This window comes from Sturnus vulgaris, chromosome 23 (assembly GCF_052056855.1).
Source record: "Sturnus vulgaris isolate bStuVul1 chromosome 23, bStuVul1.hap1, whole genome shotgun sequence".
NCBI classification, from domain to species: domain Eukaryota; kingdom Metazoa; phylum Chordata; class Aves; order Passeriformes; family Sturnidae; genus Sturnus; species Sturnus vulgaris.
Genome location: NC_142265.1, coordinates 8,050,052 through 8,072,909, shown reverse-complemented (window position 1 = coordinate 8,072,909; position 22,858 = coordinate 8,050,052). Strand labels below are relative to the sequence as shown.

General features: G+C 56.8%; 1 protein-coding gene and 1 long non-coding RNA gene across 3 annotated transcripts in view; one reads left to right on the top strand and one right to left on the bottom strand.

Moving 5' to 3' along the window:
- Positions 1-17,829, bottom strand: part of DSCAML1 (DS cell adhesion molecule like 1) — a 92,235-nt gene extending 74,406 nt beyond the window's left edge. For both annotated transcript variants that reach the window (XM_014884638.2, XM_088177899.1), the window contains exons 1-3: positions 17,697-17,829; positions 9,338-9,655; positions 6,886-7,032 (exon numbers count right to left, since the gene is read on the bottom strand). In XM_014884638.2, the coding sequence (XP_014740124.1) occupies positions 6,886-7,032; positions 9,338-9,655; positions 17,697-17,739 (508 nt within the window). In that variant the 5' untranslated portion in view covers positions 17,740-17,829. The remainder of the gene's footprint in view (positions 1-6,885; positions 7,033-9,337; positions 9,656-17,696) is intronic.
- On the top strand, positions 15,054-16,081 carry LOC148221376 (uncharacterized). Its single transcript, XR_015808199.1, has 2 exons — positions 15,054-15,263; positions 15,407-16,081. It is a non-coding gene; the product is annotated as an uncharacterized LOC148221376 (long non-coding RNA).
- Positions 17,830-22,858: the final 5,029 nt, after the last annotated feature.

Sequence of the window (22,858 nt, the reverse complement as noted above, 5' to 3'; positions counted from 1 at the left end):
TGTTCAGCTCTCACATCGCTTGGCTTTGCTGTAGCAATTACTGCCCGGCAGGCTCTGCTCCTGGGGGACACCTGGGGCAGCAGGACAGGAGCCAGCAGGGGCTCCTCTCTCCTCTCAGATGACATTTCCATAGAGGTGTGACAGGACAAAGATTGGGGCTGGTGGAGAACCTGCTCACGCCAGCAAACCCATTTCTGAGAGCTGGCTCTGGCATTTTACTGGGATGATTCTCAGGGCTGTCCTGTGCAGAGCAATGAGCTGGATGCTGGTGGGTCCCTTCCAGCTCAGGATATTCATGTTCTGTTCTGTTCTAGGATTTTCAAGTGGAATTTGGAGCATTCCAGCCCGTCAGGCTTGTAGCAGCCTGCAGAGTGCTCCAGGCACAGGGGTCACCCCCAGACCCCCTCAGGTGAGGTGGCCCATGGCTGATCATGGGTTGTACCCCCATGGAGAGACCCCAATCCCCTGTGCCCACATTGTCCTGCCCAGTGCATGGAGTGCTGATCACAGCCTCAGCTTGAGCTGCTCCAGTGCCTTACAGAAACTCCCATCCCGGAGGATTTCAGCTCTCCACCACCAGGAAGGTCTTTACAATACACAAAAACATGAGAATTTACCAAGTGCCCAGTGACCAGGGAGACAGGAGCACGGCCCCTGTGATGCAGCAGGGACCTGGATGCTCCAGGCTCGGTTCTGGGGGCAGGCAGGAGGGTGCTGGGCTCAGCAAGGTGCACAAGGCACGTGAGGCACCAGGTTTCATTACAGAGCTCAGCTCCACTGCGAGCTGTGCCCAGAAACCTTCTCTGGGGGCCGGTGCAGAGCACAGAACCCTCTCACAGGGATGTTTGGTACACGCTCCGAGAGTCCCCGAGTGACTCCAGGGAAGGCCAGACACCTCCAAGGCTCATCAGCCCCAACCCCCTCCTGCCCACATCACTCCCCTTCTCCCCATGCCACCAACGGGGTGCTCCAGAATTCCCTCTTGTCCCCAACTTCCTGGCCATTGCCTGAAAAGCCTCAGTGTGCCATTCAGTGTGAGTGGGAGGATGTATCCCAGCATGCAGGGTCACCCTGGGACTCAGGAGAGCCTCCATGCTGATCTCTTCCTCCTCCTGCTCTCTGCACTCCAGGGAGAGATTTACAGCCCCCCTGCCTCCTGCGGGATCTCCAGACCCTCAGGCATCCATCCCACCCTCTCTACTCGCCGTTCATCCCTTCCCTGTGCTCGTCAGGGCGGACTAAAGGATGGCACAGGGTGCTCAGAGCAGCTGTGGCTGCCCCTGGATCCCTGGCAGTGTCCAGGCCAGGCTGGACAGGGCTTGGAGCAGCCGGGGACAGTGGAAGATGTCCCTGCCCAAGACAGGGGTGGGATGAGATGGTCTGAGGTCACTTCTAGCCCAAACCACCCCGTGATCCTGTGATCCCCTTCTCTGCTCTCAGCCAAAGCTTCCCCTTTCTGCAGGCGCTGCCACAGCACAGCAAAAGCTGCCAGCAGCTTTGGTTTGGGACAGCCCGAGCTCAGTGTCACCACATCCCCACCTGGGTCCTGCTGCAGGGCTGGGGAAGGCTGGGAGCCTGTGGAACTGGGGCACCAGGAGGTGACAGGGGGACAGGGAGGCCACCTCGGCTGTGGCAGTGCCCGGGCTGCTCACGGGCTGCTGTTTACTTGTTGTGGTCCCTGCGTGTGCCGTGTGTGCATGCGTGTGGAGATTGTCTCCAACGTGACTCTGCATTATCAGGGCTATAATGAGTCCTTGTTAAAGTGGATTTGATGGAATAATTATATTCCAAAAAAACCTGCGGGAAAGCGCTCTCCCCTCTTAAAGGGCAGGATCATCAAACGTTCTCGCCACATTATTTGCAGTCACACCTTCTGCTGCATCTGCTCCTTTTAAAATCTCTAACTCCAATCTGATCTGAATATATAAATCTGAATTATCACAGCAAAAGGAGATGTGCTCACACCTTTTTTTATCTGTTGCCATGGCGATTAGATAAAATTCACGCCAAGTCTCTGGGGAAGGATGAAATGATTTCAGACAGAATCTCACCCCACTTGGTGAGAATAACGCCTGGAGCTACTTCCCTCTGTAACAGGTCTGGGCACATGTCGCAGCCAGAGAGGGTGGCAAGGGGTGGGGGAGAAGCCGGGACACCTTTGGAGATCTCGAGGCCGACAGGGGAAAAGGTTCAGCGGCACCTGCAGCCAGGGGAGGACAGGACACCGCTCGCTCCCGTCACATCAGGCAGCTCCGAGCTGCAGCTCTGCCCGGCCCGGGCACAAAAGTGACAAAATCCAAGTGAAAAGGCCAAGCCTTGTGCCCAGTGCTCCCTCTCGGAGTGCCGGTGTGGGGCTTTCTCCCTGCACTGCTGGGTCCCTCCTGTCTCAGAGCAGCTCAGCCCCAGGGATCAGCAGGGACACGGCAGCGGGGTGGCCTCATGCCCAGCACACTCCAACTCACAGCTTCCATCCCACATTTGGGCCAAACCAGCCCCAAACACCAACCTGCAGCAAGTCCTGTCTGCCCCAAACCTCACCACCATGCCCAGCACACGAACAAGGGATGACCATGTTTTTATTCTGTCCCAGCTTCCAGCTTTTCTCCAGGAACAGGAGCCTGATGTCCCCCAGAATGAGCCCATTGACACAAGGACAATGCTGAATTATCCAGGTCCTGGCTCTTCTGCCCCTTGGATCATCCCCCCATGCCCCTTGGCACGCAGCACCCACACAGGGGGTATTGCTGTGCCCAGACATCCCAGAAACTCCAGAAGTCCCAGAAATCCCTGCCTCATCCCTGGACTCACTCATCCTGGGATGGATTACAGTGGGATTTGTGTGCAGTTCCACTTCTGCAATTTCAGAGAAAAAAATAAAATGTAACAGTGGCGAGGTGCAGCAGAGGACGGCGAGCATTTTTGGGGGGATTGACCAGATGGAACCACGAGGAGCTGCTGCCCTTTCATTGCCCACACCACTAAAGAGCTGCTGAGGGAGTTTGAGGATCAGCCTTGGGGACATCTGAGGATGGGACAGAAAGAGCCACACAGGCCCAGTGAAGCTCACAGCTGCAGCACCACAAACAGATTAACTCAGGCAGAGATATTTTGGAAACTCCTAAAAGGCTCAGCCCACAACACACTCAAAAACACCTCTAAAACTTCACAGAACTCAATTTTTTTTTTCAGCTCCTTCCTTCTGGCAAGCTTTACGTTTTGCTTTCCAGAGAAAAGGCTTTGTGGATAACCAGTGACTAAGTACATCCTCATCTGCACAGCCCTCAGAGGATTTGTATTAGGCTGGTGACAAAGGCAGCACCCTTAGAAACGCTGGTACCTTGACAAGTGCTCTATTTAGATTTTTTCCAACACAACCTATCAAGTACGCAGCACTGAAGCAGCAAATAACAGCTCAGCTCTGGGTTTGGTAACACTCACTGCCTCCAAATCCCACTGCCCTCACCAGCCCCAGTGCTGTTTTCCCCACTGGCACAGCCTGCACAGGTGACATTTGTGCCCAGCAAGGCAAAGCTGGGCACAGTGACATCCCTGAGCCAGCTGGGGGATGGTTTGGGTGCCAGTCCACGGGCAGGTGTGTGCTCAGAGGGTCGCAAAAGCCAAGCAGTGCCCACATGAACACCTTGCAGCAGCTGGGGAGGGGTGAAATTGCTCAAACCCCACTTTGTGGTGTCACAAGCAGCTCCCTGTGTTGTTTTTGCAAACTGCAGCTAGGCAGGCACCCCAGGAGTGCCCACACACCTGGGCTCCACACTGCCACTGAAATAATCATAAAATAATAGAATAAAAGCTGTTTACAACACCGAGTCCTTAAAGCATCTTGCAGCAGGATTTTCTCACTCTCACTCAGTGGAAAAGGGATGAAGGGTGTGTAAAACTCTCTGCTCGGCTGTGCTCCATCCAGCACCTCAAATACACACCAAGATGCACCAGGAGCAGCTGAGTTCGAGGTGTGATTGTCCCCCCAGGCCATGTCCTGTCCCAGCTGCTGCCCTGCCAGGCAGAGCAGCAGAGCCCTGGGAGCGGGGCTGGAACACGAGGCAAGATTGATTCTGATGTGAGCACCAGCAAGGCAAATGGGTTTTTGAAAACCCTGTAATTTCTCTGCAACCCTTGACTTCTCTAAACACACAGCAGCACAGTCAGGTGGGCACTAAACAAAAATGAGCTGCACTAATGATGATTTACGTGCGGGATAACCTGCCATAAAGAGTTTATCTTTGATTTCGGGGTAGGTTACGGTGTTGCCAAGTTAACCAAACAGCACAACTCACCACCCACACCCCGGGGAGGGAGGCAGCAGCTCTCCAGATGGGCTCTTGCCAGCAAGGCACCACCAGGGCTCTGCACCCACCAAAAGAGCAACAACGTTTGGCTGAAAAAGTGTGAGAGGTTGGGAGCCCTGTAATCCAAATTAATTAAAAAAAAAAAAAAAAGATTCAGTCATAGAATTAAAGAACAATTTGTCTTGGAAGAGACCTTAAAGCCCACCTTGTTCCTCCTCCTGCCATGGCAGGGACACCTTCCAATGTCCCAGGTTGCTCCAAGCCCTGTCCAAGCTGGCCTTGGACCCTGTCAGGGATGGGCTAGCAAAAGCTTCTCTGGGCAACCTGTGCCAGAGAAGAATTTCTTCCCAGAACCTGAGAAAGCTCACAAAAGGTTCCCCCCAGCCACACATGGAAGCAGAGGCTGAGTTCTCAAGTGAAAACATTGCTGCCCCTGTTTCTCAGCTGCAGGTATTTTGGTTTGGTTGGGGAAAAGACATTTACTATGACAACAGTCACTTTAAAAGAGCTTTGTGCCACCAAGAAGTCTGGATGGAGATTTTTCCCTGCTCTGCACATCAGGACTGTTCCTCCCCTGCTGCTGGGAGGATGCCCAGCCTTCCACAGGGAGCACTAGAGCAAAGTTTTGGGGCAAGCAGCAGGTTTGGCACGCTGGAGTCAGGAGAGAAGAGCAGATTGCACAGCACGGCTGTGAGCCCAGCTCAGGTGCAGCGCTGCAGCCCTTGCACAGCCCTGCCCTCCTGCACAGCAGGGTCTCACCTGGCAGAACCCAGCACTGTGACCAACAGGGGCCTCAGCACCACAGCCAGCCTTCCTCACCTCCACCCCATTCCCTCCCCTCATCCTCCTCACTCAGATTCAGGGCAGACGCAGAGGTTCAGCAGAGGTCAGAAAAAAACATATTTTTGGTAACAGCAAAGCCAGTTTTAGCTCTAACACACCAGCAACAAAAAAAATAAGCTTCAGGCAGATACTATATTTGTAATCCAACGGCAAAACATGTTTGCTTGTGTTGACTCTGCACTGTAACACAATTTATATGTTCTGTCTTTAGGGTAATTATTGCTTTAGAATGTTAAAATCGTTCCACCCTAATTAAATCATCATATTAAAAAATCCACTGCCACAGCAAACTTGGGAACAAGTCTGGTTAAGATCACGCGAGTGCACGGATGCTCAGTTGGCAAACTCGCTGCTGAGCCCGCTGGCCACACGGGCTCCATCCTCCCGAATCCCAGACCAAAGGACTCCCAAACCATGGAGGAAACACCAGCCCAGGTTGTTCTGCTGATGGACCTCGTGTCCCACTCAGGACAGCCCACGGCGGGCAGAGCATCACCTGCATTGCCCAAAATGCATCAAGAGCACGACCCGAGCACCCAGAGCATGGGCACCACGAGCTCCTCATTCCCATGCACCACACAGAAATCCACCTCATATTCCCACATCCACAGAAAGGCTGGCAAGGGCACCGTGCCACTCTGTCCCCTGCCCAGGTACCTCAGCGCCTTGGCTGCACTCAGGGGGCACAGCCCACCAGCAAGAGCCACCACAGCCCCCAGGAGAGCAGGTCACCCCCTCCAGGTGAAGCACTTTGCTCCTTCAGCTCCTCCTGCCAGTCCCAGCCCTGCTCCCCGTGGCCTCTGCTCCCCACGGCAGCGCTGAGACGTGGAGGAGCACTGGGACTTTCTGACCTGTGAGCAAATATCAAGTGCAGAGCACTCACTTTGGGCAAAATCCTTTAATTCCCTCTGGATGCCCCCGGGGAAGCAGTTATTGATTGCTTTACTACCAGCTCACACACGCTGTGCCGGGCAGCCAGCGCTGCCATCAATCGCAGGAGCCACGAGGTCACCCCCGAACACGGGGACACGGAGTTGGCCCCACGCTGTGCCCAGAACCTGCCACGGCCAGGCAGGAACCCCTGCCAAAAAAATCACAGCGAGACACCCAGGGAAAACCACCTGGACCTGCAGAGTCCCTGCGTAGGGGTGAGTGATGCTGTCCCTCCCACAGCCCCGTCCCCACCCATGGCAGTCAGCTCTGAGTGGGACACGGCTCAGACTACAAGGCAGGGACGTGGGACAGGCAGGCCGAGCAGGTTCCATCACAGGGAGAAGGGACATGATGGCTTTTTTACCAAGTTCCTTCCCTCGTGGTCGAATCATTGTGAAAATCTACAAGAAAAGGTGGATTTTTGACTGGAACATCATCCAGACAAGACAAACCCCAGCCCTGACTGCCAGAGTCAGACACAGCAACACAGGCAGGTGCTGTCCCTGTTGTCCAAGCACCAGTGCCAGGTACCCAACACATCCTGCAGAAAACAGGACAAGGTAAAATACTGCCAAAATTACACTGAGCATTCCTCACCCTGGAGACACGCAGCCAGAGCAGCCAGGAGAGCCTGGACACCCCACCTCTGCTCACACCAGCCTGCAGCTGCAAAAGCACCAATAAAATCCTTTGCTGGGCAGCACAGGCACAGACAACAAGCCAAAAACCAGTCCCTCCACGACAGCAAATGTCACACATGGCAAAGCAGGTCAGATTTCCAAGAGAACAGGTGCTCCTCTCTTACCTGGGATGATAGAGACGGTGTCTTTCTCCCAGGATACAACGCTAACATATTCCTGCACTGAAGAGGGGATGAGGCACTTGAAAACAGCCACGTTTCCACGCATCGACCTTTGGTCCTCCACCCGAACGGTGTACGGTTCCCTGAAAACTGTGGAGGAAAGCAGATGGTTGGTAGCATGACAGTGCAGGAGGAAAACACACTTCCTTTTGCTAGAATCCCACGTTTCCCAAACAAACCAACCCACCCAGCCACACGCTGCTTCCATCCCAAACACCTTCCCGGGGAAGGAAGGGATTCTCTGCTGGGGACACCTGGCTCAGGTCCTGCTGCTTGGACCCACCACGGTCCCCAGTGTCACCTGAGCATGCCAGACTCAGCGTGGGGACCGATGACATTTTGTAGTTGGAATGTTCATTTCACTTCTGGATGCTGAAAATGCATCCTGGGAGAGGCAGCCTGTGCCACAGAGCCTGGGACCCTCCTAAACTCACTGCAGGGATGTTTAAGCAGATGACAATTTTCCAAGCTGTGCCACATGTTCCCAGCATGTGCCCTATTTCTCGGGGAGATGCACATCCCTTTGACAGCTCCGTGCTGCTCTCTGGACCAGCAGCAATGCTCCAGGAGCACCTGCTGGGTCAGGTGGATCCACCTCAGCCTCTCCAGCAAGACAAAGAGATGTCACCAACCCCAGCAAAACAAAGACACCATAAACTCCTGAAATGTAAGTACAAAATGCAGTTGAGGGCAGCTCCCTCCTTACTGTGACAATAATTGTGCCCTGTAGGACGTGGACACGATTGCCATCATGACAAATACGTGTTCACTTTGTCATCTAACCACCGGCCAGAGCAGGAGCAGCTCAACAAAGCCCTCAGCAGCCCCAAAAGGAAGGTGTTTTCCCTGAGTGGGAATTCCCTGTGGGCATTGCATCCCACACCTCGCACAGCCAAGCCAGCAGCGAGAGGGTGACAGCATTTCCACCCTGATTTCCTGGGATTTCAGGGCCCCCTGCTCAAGATGTGCCACGAGGGCACGGGGAGAAGCTGCCATGGAAAGGGGCTGCAGAGCCAAAGCAGATTAACCAGCAAAAGCTTCCTTAATCACCTGGAGCTGAGGTTTATTCACAGGCTTTAAAGGCCAGCAGGGACCACGAGGAGCATCCTGAGTGCTCCCTGCCACCACAGCACCCCAGCTGGGCACAGCCCCACTGAATCCCTGACCTGTGCCAGCCCCACAGCCAGGGCTCCAGGCTTTTCCTGCCAGCAGGAATAACCCCCAGGAGGACAACAACACACAGCCACAACCAGCACACTTAAACCTCTCCCCTGGCTGGAGAGATTTGCTCCATGTGCTCACCAACAGCTTTCCCAAGACTTCCAGAGATTTTTTTTTCCCTCATATTTTCAGTTTCCACTGCATTCGATTTAATTGCTTGCTTTCTCCAGCTGTAATTGGCTCTCTGTGCTGCACTGCCATTAGAAAGCACTGGAGAGTGACTGGGATGTGGGACGGCCAGGAGGGAGCAGCAGCTGGGGAATGTTCCACAAGCATTTCCAGAAAGGCAGAGCAGCTCCAGGAGCTCTAGACATCCTGCTGGACACCCACATCTCCTGCTCACAGACAGGGAGGCTGAGCTCCCAGCCCAACAGCAGGGGTGCATTCAGTCCTGGATGGAGAGGGGGATGAGAGCCAGGATTCCCTCTCTGTGATCCCAGGGCAGCTCTGGGCACGTGGGATCCCAGCAGAGCCCACACGAGGAGAGCAGCAGCTCCACATTCACTACACCCCATCTGCTCCTCCACCACGCTGTGGTTTATAGGTAACCTGAGAGTGCTGGTAAATAATTCACTCTGCAGAAGGGGGTTAATACCAATTTACTCCACAGTACAAGGTATTAAAATAAAAAACCCTGTAGTCACTTCTGTCACGTTCCCTCTGCTAGCCCCACTTTTAATAGGTAACATAATGAAGCCATTCCTGGGCTATTAGCCCTCCTCAGCCTGGTCAATAATTTACTATAATGGCTTTTGGAATCAGCTCTTTGCCATATTCCTCCTTTTTTATTTATTTAATTTTTTTTTCAGTTCTTAATAAGCCTTGGCAAACTGAGGTTGGGTGCTGCAGTGGGAACTGGGCTGTGGGACACTGAGGGGGCCCCCAGCAGGGACAGATGTGGCCCAGCCCCTCCCACAGCTGGGAAAAGCCTCTGTAAGTGGTTGGGTGAGACTGTTCAAAGGGAGAGGAACTCTCCTGCCACCAGGCTGCAGCCACAGCACACTGGGGACCTCCAAGCTGCACATCCCACCCAACGCTCTGCCCTTCCCCCTGCTCCATCCTCTTGCAAGAACCCAAGGCAGCAGCCCTGGTTGTGCACTCGATGTGCCAGCTGGCAGGACAAGGAGCAGAGCAGGGAGACACCAACCCCCCAGCGCCCACAGGGAGCTCCTACCTGCTTTAACGCGGATATTTGGGCTCCTGATTTTGCCAGCCGAGTTCTCTGCGGTGCAGAAGTAGTCGTTGTCGTGGATAAAGCTATTGAAGGCTGATGGCGAGAAGGGGTAGAGCTGCAAAGTCCCATTGGCATGGACATGCCGGATGTGGGGCACATCGTAGATGTCGTCACCTGTGGCTAGGTACCACCGAAGGACGGCGCTGGGTGACCCTGCTGCCGGGCAGGGGATCACCACCCCCACTGTGCTGGAGAAGGTGACCTGCTGCAGGGAGTCGTTCACAAAGTAGAGGCTGGTTCCAACATCTTCAGCGTGTGCTGTGGACAAAGCAGAGGCCACAGCGGCGGGGGGGTCACTGCAGGGATCGCCAGTCCTGGTGGCACAGAGAGCCCCTGGCACAGAGACCCCCCTGATACACAGACACGCCCATGGCACAGAGACCCCCATGGCACAGAGACCCCCCTGATACACAGACACCCCCACGGCACAGAGACCCCTCTGGCACAGAGACCCCCATGGCACAGAGACCCCCCTGGCACAGCCCCCTGAGCCCTGCGTGCGGCGGAGCAGGGGAGTGCAGGAGCATCCGTGCACGGCTGGAAGAACACAGACCACCTTCACAGGCCAGCGCTCCTGCTGCCAGCACGGATCAGGGATCACAGGCACCTCGGCAGGACAGCCAGGGGCTGTGCAGGCGGGGATGGACACCCCGGGCAGCCCCCGAGGCTTCCCCAGGGGTGCCCGGCTGGCTCCGAGCACCCACAGCCCTGGGGACATCACGCCAAGCACAAGCACCAGCTCTGCTCCTCCTGCCAACCCCAACATTCCTGTGAGTCCCCAGCCTGGAGAGCCCCATCCAGCATCCCCCAGCACAGCAGTGCCAACACACCCAGAGCACATCACTGCCAGGCGGGACAGACACCTCCCCTGCCACCCTTCCACTGCCTCCAAACCAGGAGAGGGGCTGGAAAACCGGGATCAGAGCTGCTCCCCTCTCCCAGAGCCACAGGCAGGGAAGCCCAGACCCACTCTGCCTTCAGCCTGAGCTTCTCCTGGACATCTTTGCACCATCCAAATGAGGACTGAGTTCATGGCCAGAGCTTGTGGCCACCTGCATGCCCAGGAGAAGCTCTCATTGCTGGAGAGCAGCACTTCCCCTCTTGGGAAATCGGGAATGGACCTCTGCACCCAACTCCTGCCGTGCCTCCTTCTCTCCAGGTCCCTCCAGGACCACGAGCTCCCCCTTCCCAACCCAAGCCAGTGCAATTGGCTATAAATAAGGATGAGGAGGCCCCCAGTCACTTAGATCCGCTTTCTTTTTTTAGCTGCACTCTTTCCAAGTGGGCGGAAGGACAGGGATCTGGGAAGGGCCCTCGGCGGGTGTATTAATAGCTGCGGCTGAGCGCACGCCCCTGGTGCCGCAGAGCCAATAAGCAGATCAGCCCCGTTCAGAAGGAGCCACGGGGGACCCTCCCTGACCTCGATTCCTTAACTTGGGGAGGAGGGGACGGCAGCAGGGGGAGAAGGAAAGCCTCATCCACACGCCTCGGCTCCAGAGGAAGGGTTGGTTGAGTGGCCACTCATCTCCGTGCCAAGCTTCTCCAGCCAGGGGCCCGTCCTGCCTCAGAGCTGTGCCAGCAGCTCCATCCACACCATCCTCAACTGGCTCAGGATGGGACACCTGAGACACCTCAGCTCTGCTCAGAGCAGAGTCCTCTCCATCTTCTCCCAGCTGGATGTACAACCTCGTGCCTTTTCCAGCACCTTACTCTTGCTCTCTGTGTGCACTGCACAGAATCATCCTCAAGAATGACCAGGTTTCCTCCTGTGCCCACTCAGAACCTTTTGTGCCACAGAAGAGATGAGCTGATCGTGAGGTCCAGCTGTGCCACCCCACGAGACAACCAATTTAGAGGTCACCAAACCATCTCCTCGTCTCCCCACGCACCGATTCCCTTTGTCCACACATGGCTGGAAGGAGACAAAGCCGTTTATTTTTCCCTCCCTGGACGGACAGAGGAGCAAAGCTCCGGCCGAGCCTTTGCAGAGCCACGGGGCCACCGCTCGGCCCTGCAGATGTCATTTTGTGACATCTCCAGGCTGGTTTGTCGTCATGAATCAGCATTTCCCTTCATCCGAGAGCGCTGTGCTTCTCCCAAATACATGAAAGGGAAAAAAGCCGCACACTTGCAGGCAGAGGAAGGGAAACAAAGCCTGCACGAGCAGCACAGAGCTATTTGTGGCTGAGCCTGAGCTGAGCAGAAGATGGCTGGAGCCAGGGCACGGCAAAAGCCACCTTCAGCCTGGCTTTGGACCAAGGACATCTGGCTGTGCCCTGCTCTCCATCCAGGATCTCGCCCCAGATCCCACATCACAGCTTGAGAAGGCTCCTGGAGCACCCAGAGACTGCCAGGGAAACATCCTCATCCTCAGCAGCACCAGGAGGGTTCAGAGCTGGATGGGTGAGGGGCTGGGGCGAGGAGTGGAAAAATACCTCATAAACAGAAAAATTCAGATTACCCATAAAGCTTTTTCAGGTCAAAGGGGGAAAGGGATTTTTAATAGAAAATGGAGGTTATGGGATTGGCAATAGTTATGTGACAGACGTATAGAGTTAAATCCTCATAATCTCCTTTACCATTTAGCATTGAGCACCATCCTAATTCCATGTTTCATAAAACTGTCTCCAAATCACTGGGAGAGATTAAAAATTTAGAAATAGCACAGCAATATTTTTAAACCAGAAATCACTGCTCACATCTGGTCAGATGTGCTGACCCTAACCTACATATCGAGGGCATTAATTCACATGAACCTGAAAAGAGAAGGCTGGGGGAGCTGAGCTGGAACAGTTTCTGCTGGGAATGCAGCCTGGAGCCCAGCCTGGCTCCAGCTGGGAGCTGCACCGAGCCCAGCACAGGGCTGGACACTGGGGCTGGCTCTGAAAGGCAGGTGTTTTAAGTTATCAGAGCTCAATCTTCCTAAATTGTGGTAAATTACAACCTAGAGGTGCTGAAATATTAATATCTCTATTCGAGCTGAGAGAAGCAAGTCATTTTGCTATCATCCCTTCAGAATATTTACCAGTCTTGATGGCTGGACTTCCCAAACTCCAGCACCTTCAGTGACACAGCAAAGCACTGGGCTGTTCTGCAAGCACCTGCTTGCTCCAGAGAGAGGCCACAAACTGTCCCCAGGACCTGCCACCATCTCTGGGAGAGGTGCAGGAGTGTGTCCTGCCCGAGCAGCACAGCAATGCCATCACCTCCCCAGCAGCACAAAACCTCCCGGGGAAGAGCCCATCCTGTTCTAAGAAGCAGATTTAGGAGCAGTCTCAGCCAAGGACCGGCTTTGTGCCAGCCAGGGCTCTTCCTCCTGAGATAAGAGGCTTTTCCTGCTCTCCCTGCATGTCCCTCACCTGTGCTGGCAGCACACAGCCAGCCCCGAGCCCACCCAAAGCCAGCAAGTCCCTCAGAGCTGAGCACAATCCTTTAGCTGGGTGGAAACCTGACAGAGCTGGGAAGATGCTGAAGAATTGGTGTTTCAAGGGGGTTCATGCCATCCCCTGGACAGGAACAGGACTGGGGTTCATTGGCAGCAGCTTTTTTGAGACCTCCTTCCTGATCCTGGTGCTGTGACTGCCCCGGTGCCCACCCCAGCCCTCCTCCAAGGCTGGTGAGGTCCTGCCAGGTCTCCCCCTCAGGAAAAACCCCATCCGTAGTGCTCCAAAGGGGCTGGAGGGGGCTGAGCCGAGCTGCAGGGATGCTGAGGAGAGCATCAGGCTAATGGGAACCTCCCAGCTCATTTATTATCCTCATTAAGGGTGTTTGACACCTGCCCTGTTCAAGGAGAAAGTGAACCAAAGCTTGGCACATTGGAGCTGGGAATTACAGGTAGGTGGCAAGTCCTGGTCGTTCCTCCGTGCTGAGGAGAGGACAGTAATTCCATCAGACACTGCCTGCACGTTCAGAACGCTGGAGCAGCCTCTGGCCTTCCCTGGAATGAGCTTCCTCCAAGCCCTCATCCCCAGAACTCCCTCACCAGCCTTGTGCTAACGAAAGGAGTGACCTTGGAGCTGGTGGAGCACTTCCAAGCACCACGGAAGGGATGAGGAGGGAAGTGGCCAAGGCTGGTCCCTTGCAAGGGGAGCACAGAGGTGCCTGGGAGAGCAGCACATCCTGGGATGTCACCTCCCCACCATGTCCCGTTCCAAAGGGTTAAAGCCGTGACTCCTGCACACTGTGACCCTCAGGGGTGGGAATTGTGTCAGGAAATGCCAAGCAGGGCCTGGGGCATTCAGCAGGTGCCCAGCAAAGCAGCAACCATGGCAGGTACCTGCCACAGCATCTTCCCTGCCCTGGCACTGCAATTTGGCTGCCACACGAGTCCCACCCTGGTGGCACAGCCCCTCTGGCTCGAGCACCACGGCCCTTCCAGAGCTGACAAAGCAAAGAGGGAGCCAAGGAGAACCTGCCTCTGGTCCTCTGTGGGTAAGGGCACGGCTCAAACGTGCTCCAAGTGCCTGCTCCTTAATGCATCTGCATGGAAATTAAGGCCTGAACCACCTCCAGCGATTACGACAGCACCCAGGCTGAGGCTGTAACCCTTGCCTGGGAAAAAAATCTCCCCTGGCTGGATTCCTGCTTCCTGAACCTCCCGTGGCAGCTCCTGAGAGGTACCAGCCCCAGCACACCATCCACACAGGAGCTGACCCAGAGCTGGACATCCCCAGCCCTGCCCCACCTCCCGAGCCCCCCATCCCCAGCTCTGGGGGTGAGGAACGAGCCCAGGGACCACAGCAAGGGCCCCTCCCAGAGCCCACCTCCATGCCTTGGCCATGCTGAACACAACGCCTGAGGTCCCAAGGGGACATCTGGTGACACTACCCAGCCAGAGTGACAGCCCTGTGTCCCCAGGGAGGTCAAACGAGTGGGCACGAGGGGTGGGCAAGGGGACACCCCAGAGGCCACACACACCTGGCCTTGGGCTCTCTCCTCAATGGCCAGGCCATTGTCCCCATGCACCACAACCCACTGGGTGCCTTTGCAAGGCGCAGACCGGGATTCCCACCACGCAGAACATCGACACCAGAGCACCTCTGGGCAAGCTGTGCCAGCTCCTCACCGCCTCCCTGTCCCCTGCAAGCCGTGCCCGCTCCCCTCTCAGGGCCAGGAGCCGCTGCAGCCCTTGCCAGGCGCAGCTGGGAGCAGGCAGGAGCACGAGGCTGGAAATGGAATTCCTTCCTCAATGTTTGGTGGAGCTCTGCTGGCGGATGATGGCGGCGACACGCAGCCTGCGTGCGCTGGGGGATATTTCTGCGGGATCCACGAGCAAGGAAAGGGTGACTCCCAAACCCATGGTTATGTAAAGACCAAGAGCTGGCTCTAACCGAGACCTCAGAGGCAAGGAACGCTCTGCACCCAGAGCTGCACATCCTCCCCGAACAGCAGCATCGACACGACTGCAACGACTGAGCGCCTTCCTCCTTCGTGCCCACCATGGACGTGGCACCTGGGGACGTGCCTGTGCTTGGCTGCCAGGTGCCTCCATGTCATCCGAGGCGCGGCTCAGCCTCGCGTGCTGCCATGTCAGAATTCCTGCCACAAACACTCCCAGCCCTGTTCGTGCCCTCGGCTCGCCAGCTGCTCCAGACAAGGACGGAGCGCTGCCCATCCATCCCCCCAGCACGGGCACACACGGGCAGAGATCCCGGCACCCCGACACCGAGTGCTGGAGCCGAGCCGTGCCCCGAGCTCCCGGGCAGCCCCCAGCTCCAGGAAGGGCTGTTCCACAGCACATCCCTGGCACTCGCCCCTCGCACCAGGCACAGCCTCTTCCTGCAGAGGACAAACACCCAGAACATCAGGGTTGCCTTTATCCACTCCCCATCCCAAGGCAGGAGCCCAAAGCCCACGCCAGGCGCAGGTAAAGGCTCTGGGCGAGCCGCCATGGTGGCTCCTGGTGCTGGGAAATTTTGGCAGGATAAACAAGCGCCGGGCACGGCGAGGAGCTGAGCACTGCAGGCTTCTCCTCCGTGCATTTAATGAGGTTTCCATGTTTCATTTCAGAGACAAACGAGCGCTGTGCCACACTGGGGGGCCGAGATGGGAGAGATTAGAAACCGCGAGCTGCACCGTTCGCTGCGCCCAACGCGGGAACATCATGTAAATATAATGCCAATATAAATCAGGCGGCAGAGCCATCCAGCAACAGCACGCAGGGAGATGCTTCCCTGGCTCCCAGCCTCTCAGTTGTGACCAGTCCGTTCCCCATCACACCACTCGCCTCCCCTGTGCCTGGCTGCTCTCCCTCACGCTGCCAGACCTTCTCGCTGCTCAACTCTCCGCTTGCCAACCACCTATTTCTGTTTATTTTATAAACAGGGGCAGAAATAAGCAGCTACAGCCCATCAAGGGATTTCTAAACTTCAGGGGTTCCTTGGATCAAATGTTTATCTGCTTTCAGTTTCTACTTGAGCTCTTGTTCTACAGCAGGAGCACGTTAAAAGGATGTGCTTCGATGCCCAGAAATATTAAGTATCTGAAAGGTTTATCATGCATTAAGCAATTCTTTTTTTTTTATCCTATTATTCTAATGAAACTTCCATTGTATTGCTGTCCTCTCTCTGGAACCGCTTCATGTTAACACTTTGCAACACCAGGACTGTTCAATGCTGAAGATCTCTCTCTTTTTTTTTTTTTTTTTTTTTTTTTTAAGAAATAAAATGTAAAATGAGGCCACGAGGAGTTGTGCTAATGGAGGCTTTTAATTTGCTCTATCTCCAACGAGATAGCTCTGTGGGAAGAGATCCCTTTTCCAAGAAGCTGGGGCTGAAAAGATGCAAAAAGCAATAAACCAGTGCAGCTCTTTATTATTTTGACTATTGGGGGTCGAAAGGAATCATGGCATCCTCGACGGTTATTTGTTTCCACGTTTGTTTTTTTCCTTTTAGCACAGTAAAAAATGCAAATGTAAGCAAAGCAGACGCTGGCACGTTCAGCTCAGCAGATCTGAAGCACAATAGCGATTTTGGGTAAAGCTCCCAAAAGCAGCTTCACCCCAGCTCGAATAAAGCAGCTATTCCATAATTAATAATTGATGGAATAATTGATCATCACCGCACAACTGGACAGGGTGCCCTATTAAACCTCAGTAAATATTTTTCATTGGATTAACATTCAGCTAACGGGGTAATGTAATGGGCAGCAAGACAGGTCTCATGAAAGGAAGCAGCTCTGTCCCCTTTCTTTCACTTTCCTCATTTCCTAAAATTTCCCCCTTGCTGTTCTCAAATGTCAGAGACGATAATTAGGGCAAATGTCATTTTACATCCTCTGAGTAGACAATTTTCCAAGAGGTGGGCGCTTCAGCACCGCATCCGCAGGTCGGGTCGTGGGCAAAGAGGTAATTTATTACAGAAACATAATTAAAAATTCCCGCAGATCCGGAAATGGGCAATTCCTTTATGTAACATGGATCGATTGTTGTAACAAACGCAGTGGGATTTAAGTGTCTGTGCTCCACGCAGCTCCTGCCTCTCTTTAATTGCATCTAGAGCAGAGACTCGGTTAGAGTATCACCTCGCTGGATGTGGGCAGCATCCACTTAATGCCCAACTTTAAATTAATCTGTAATCTTCCAGCGTGTGTCTCCTTGACACGCTTGTTCCATGATTCTCCCCATCCCCCCCCCCCCCACATATATGATTTATCTATAATCTGATTGATGTCAAGCCGCTGGGTTACACTTCACACAGCATTCCTAGGGGGACGGATGCGAATTTTAAGGCATCGCTGCCTTTCGCCTGCTGGCGGGATCAGGCTGAGAAGCGCTCCGGGGACGCGGAGCGCTCGGTCCCGGCGCGGCCCCGCCGGAGGATGCTGCTGCGCCCGTCGGTGCGGGGTCCCGGCCGCGGCTTCCAGAGCCACGGAGCCGCTCTGGGATGCGGCGGCACCGAGCGGCCCCGCTCCGCACCCCGAGCCCCGCGCCGCGCCGCGCCGTCCGGGGCGAGCGCTCCGCCGGAGCGCACCGACAATCCCGGGCACTCGGGGAGGGCGCAGCCAGAGCGCGGCACCGAGAGCCGCGGAACCCCGGGGAGGGCGCACCGAGCGCCCGGGGACCCCGGGGAGGGCGTATCGAGATCCCAACAGGGCTCACCGAGACCCTCGGGACACCGCGGAGAGCGCACCGAGAGCCCAGGAAGGCGCACCGAGAGCCCCGGGACCCCGCGGAGGGCGCACCGAGAGATGCGGGACCGAGAAACGAAGAACCGAGAGCCCCGGGGAGGGCGCAGCCCGTGCCGCCCGCCCGGTCCCGCTGCCGGGGACCCCCGCCGCCCCCGCCCCGGTCCCCACGTACCTTTCGGCAAAGAGTACAGCAGGAGAAAAGTTACCAGCCACATGCCATACAGAGCAGCTCTGGCCCCGGGCTGCGGCGCAATTGCGGAGGTGCGGTGCCCCGGCGTGCCGCGCTCCTGCCGCCGCTGCCAGCCCGGCTGAGGTGCCCAGCGCCGCTCCCGCTCCGCCCCGCTCCGCTCCCGCCCGTGGGCCGGGCTCCCGCCCGCGCCCGCCCCCCCCGTGCCGCGCAGGGCTGGGGGCGGCCGCGGCCCCCGCCGGCCGAGCCCCTTCCTCCTCCTCCTCAAGGGCTGTCAGAGCCCCCTGGCCCCCACCGGCCGCCCCCGAGCTGCGCTCGCCCCCGGGCCATCAGCCCCGGTGCAGCCCCGCGGCCGGAGCGCGGTTCTCGCTCCCCCATCCCCGCAAAGCTGCACCGCGGAGCCTTGCCCTGTCCTGGCCGCGGGGCTGCGGGTGCAGCAGCACGGCTGGGCCACCCGGGACTCGCACCGGCACTCCTCCTGCTCCCCGGGCCTCCCGCACGCTCGTCCAGCATCCAGGGGACAAAAATAATACGGTGGTTCGGGTTGGACCTTACAGACCACGGGGACACCTTTCAACAGACCAGGTTGCTCCAAGCCTTGCCCAGCCTGGCTTTGGACACTTCTGAGGATGGGAGATCAGGGTTTCGGCAGCCCCTGCTGCTCCCACAGGAGGGGACACAAGCAAGACAGGGCCAGCAGATTCATTACACATTCATCCCTCCAGCCAGCAAATAACAAACAAATACCAGCTAATGCTTTACTTTGGGGTGTATTTATCCAAGGCTTAGCTCAAGCCGAGGCTTGTACTCCCCAAGACTTAGTCGCACCAAAGCCAATTTGTCTGGACCGTTAGAGCATTCAGAGTGTCTTTTCTTGAAGTGATTATAGCAGGTTTTCTTTGCTTTCCAAAACAGCCTTTACAAGCCCAATTTGTTGGAAAATAAACAGAAAGAAAGATTAAAGCATTCAGATTTCAAACAAAACAACCAGCAGGAAAAACATTACGTTCGGATTTTTTAAAAAGCGCTCTTTAGATTTAATTGAGAACGCAACTATCGTCACAGAAATTGGGAAAACAACAGCCCCTTGGCCATTCCCAGCCCTGGTGGATTCACTGCAAGCCTGCCCACCTACAAGTCCCCTGAAGAGCTCACCAAGGGATACCCGTGAGTGGGAGGTTCCCATTTCAGAGGGAGGACACGGCCAAAGGACACGGAGAAGCTGCCAGGACGCAGGGTCCTGCATGCCCACGCCATGTCCCCTGTCCCCTCCCTGCCCCAGAGACGTTGTCATTTTAGTGACGAGCACAGGCCACTGCCCCCTGACCCTTGCCCAGCCCTCAGTGCCACCAGCAGAATCAGGCGCAAACCCCGTGCCCGTGCTGTGCGGGCCTGACACACCACAGCCTTCCCTCCTCCTCCTCCTCCTCCTCCCCGAGGATGTGCTTCCTCTTCCTCGGTGCTGCCGAGCTCGGTAGCGCCGTCACCACCCCCTCCCCAGCCCGTTCCCGGGCCACCTCAGCGGCTCGTGGGTGTCACAGCCGGCCCCCGCGGGCACGTGCCGCTCGCCAGCCCCACGCCCGCAGCCCTGGCCGCGCCACCAGCGTCCCGAGAGGCGGCGAGGCAGCAGCTGATGCACACGCGGTGCCCACACATCCCTCCAGGAACCGAGGTGCATTTCAATCGCCACCTACATCGCCGTGCAGATGTTCGCTGATACTTCGCGGGGAAATTGGTATGCAGGCCCATACCCAGGCAGCCAGCAAAGCCCGGGCTCTGGGGAGCCCCAGCCACATGCCAGGCATCTGCCCCCTTCCCTCCCCGGCAGCTGCTGCAGGATGGCAGCACAGCCCAGCCCAGCCTGCTCCCAGCGAGCTGCCGGCCCCAGAACCTGCTACAGCACTCTACAAACCAGCACACAACGCGTCGGGCTCAGGTGTGGTTGGTACCCTCCTACACTCGGGAGTGAATGAACGGGGTGCGTGGGCTGGCAGGGCACTCGCTGGCACAGCACCCACGGGGCCCCACACATCTCTGTGTGAGGCACGTGAGCAGGGGGAGTAAATGCTGCTCACCCGCTCATTTTTAGCTCCCTTGGCTGTTCCACAGCTCCCGTGAGGTTCTTCAGCATCCCCAGCTCAGAGAACCAACCCAGCACACTGACCTCCCCCACCAAGGGTCCTTCCTGCAGGACAGGAGCTGCTGGTGGGGCAGGAAGCAGCACCAGAGTCAAAATTTAAAGCTGGCAGGGCGAGCACTCAGCTCGGGTCACCCTCGGGGAGCCCTGGCGAGTCCTTGAGCCGCCTGTGCCATTCACTCCAGCCCTGTTTGCTCCTCCACGGATTGCCCAGCCCAGGCCTTTTGCCAGCTCGCTGAGCCCGGGCACACGTGCGGGGCTGGCAGTGCCGGGCAGGCAGCCAGAGCTCCCGGAGCAGGAGCTCCTGCCAGCCCACACCTGGGGCTCAGCTCTTGCCCAGCCTCTGCACGGCTCCGCGTTCGAATGTGCACATTTTTTGTTTGTGTGCCTCCTTTGCATGCGCACTCAGCCCGGAAAGCTGGTAGTGTCCTGCTACCAACCAGAACTGCATCGTGTGCTTCGTGTGGCTGCGATGAGGAAAGGCAGGAAATCTCCACAGTAATTATTTGGGCAGTGCTGATCTGCGCTTCGGCAGCTCAGGCGGCTCGCAGGAAGCCGGGCCAGCAGTGACTCGCGAGGAGAAGCCCGTCCCACGCTCCCTGTAGCCACTGCCCTGCTCACAGGCAGCCAGCAGCCAGCCAGAGCCAGCAGCCAGCCCAGCTGCACGGTTCAAAGGTGAAGCTCACACTGAGGAATTAATTCCCTGGCCCAAACTCCGCACAAGACACAGGAGAAATTATAGCAATGCATGCCCACGCACAGCTCTGAGCCCCACCAGGCTCCGGGAGGAGGGACCCTCTGTGTTTCACCACAACAGGAATTGCACAGGGAGGGTCTTGCTGCCTCTCCCGAGGGCACGGGGCATCCCACAGCCCTTTGAAAACAGCCTCCCTTCAATCTCCCCCTTCCTTGGCATTTTTCTGCCTCTGGGCAGAATTACACTCAGTTCCAGGCAACCCCAGGGTTCTGGGGGTTACAGCAGCGTCCCGTGCTCACACACCCCGTTAGCCAGCGAGGTATTTCCCCCTCAAATCAATTCTTCCCATGCAGGCACAGAGAGACAAACAGCCAAGAGGAAGGTGCGCGCATCACCCACACATCGCCGGGGTCAGCCCCAGCCGCAGGCACCGCAACCCTCGGGCCAGGGCACACCTCAGCTCCCGCCCGGCCCCAGCCCCGTGGCCTGGGCTGCCCTCGCAGACAAATCCCCAGAGGAAGCGGTCATTAAAACAACAGGGCTACTTATCTGCCGCGAGCCGATTGCCACAAAGCGCGTCCCACACATCGCCAACTTACCCTGGCAGCGCCTCTCCGAGCAGGGCCACAGGGACAGGGACAAGAGCTGCGTCCTGCACAGCCACACTGCCAGTCCAGCCCCACCAGGAACATGGAGAACGGGCTCTGGGGTAATTGCAGGATGGGCTCCAGCTGATTACTGACTGCACCTGGGTGGAAAAGTGGTGGGCATGCCCGGGTAGGATTCCTTCCAGCAAAACCTGTCCTGCATCCCTGGGCCACTCCTCCCCAGGTGTCCCCAGCCCCAAGGCTGGCCCTATGTGGGTGCTGAGGAGGGAAGGACCCACCTTGCCTGTGGCTGCAGCCCCCGGTGCCTCAGTTTCCCCAGAGCAGAGGGAGGATAAAGGGTCTGGAGGTGGCGAGGGGCTTGTGCTTCAATAAAGGACTGCAAATCCTGGCCAAACAGGTGCCAACAGGTCAATGTACCCAAAATGACATCCTGCTTGAACCCTTAGGGTCGTGCACTACAGGATGTGTTCTTCCATAAGGGACCCCTGGCACTAATGACTGTGGACAGACAGTGACACGAAAACGGGGAACAGTTTTAAACTTCCAGCCCAAACCATCGTGTGATTCTGTTCTCTGCGAAGGGCTCCGCGTCCCCCGTGACCAGAGCCCGAATTCCTTGCCGGTCAAGCCGGGATTCTCGTCTTCCCGAGGAAAAGCCTCTTTCTTTCCCTGCAAGAAGCTGGGATTTGGTTCCCTCTAGTGTCGCCGAGCTCCGTTGCTGAGCGGGGACCAGGGGAGCGGGGACAGGGGCGAGGGGGATTCGCCGAGGGGTGCTCCGAGCAGGGAGGAGAGCGGGGTCCCTGTCCTCGCCAGCTCCAGGGGCTTTGCACAGTTTTAGCAAACTCCAGGGGCTAAACAGGCTGCCCAGGACAGCCATGGAGGGATTTAAAGCAGGGATTTAAAAGACAGATGTGTACAGATGTGACCCCTGGGGATATGGTTTAGTGCTGGCCTTGGCAGCGTTGGTTAATGGACTTGGATGGTCTTAGAGGGGTTTTCCAACCTCTGTGGTTCCAAGGCACGGTCCTGACACACATGGGCTGGGTTCATGGGGACCCTCCTTTGCTTCCAGCCACATCCCACTGGGAATCCCACTGTGAATCCCACTGTGAATCCCACCGGGAGGACCCAGCCTGTCCCTCCCTGGGCTGCACTCCCACAGCATCGCTGCCTTGAGCAGTTACTCCCTAATCACCTCTGCTTTTTGGGGCTGGAATGTCATTTCCTGGGGCTGGAGGATAACTCCAGCCCGTGGAGCGCTGCTGTCTTTGCAGAGGTGCTGCTGCTGCTGGATGTGCTGCCTTTTCGGGAGCAGAGCACAGGGAGGCTGAGGCACGTGGCTGGCTCCTCGCCAGCCCGGCCCATCTCTCCTCTCTCCAGTGCTCCTCTCTGGCTCCCTGAGTCACCATTTGCTGCTCTCCTCTTTAAACTAACGAGGAGACATTTTGCATTTGTGTTTCCTCATGGGCGAAATGCGTCCCTGGCACCACGGAGCAGTGCTGGCAGCTCCTCCCTGGCTGCTGCTGCTGCTGCTCTGGTTCCTGCCCCGCTGCCTCATCTCCTCACGTTCAGCTGGGGATGAAGCTCAGGCCGGCCAGAGCCCCTCTCCTTCCTACCTGTCCATCCAGAGACCTGTGAAGCAAACAGGGAATAACCAGTGCTGAGGGGAAGCTGTTTGGATCTGGAAGCCTTCCCAGAGGAAAAG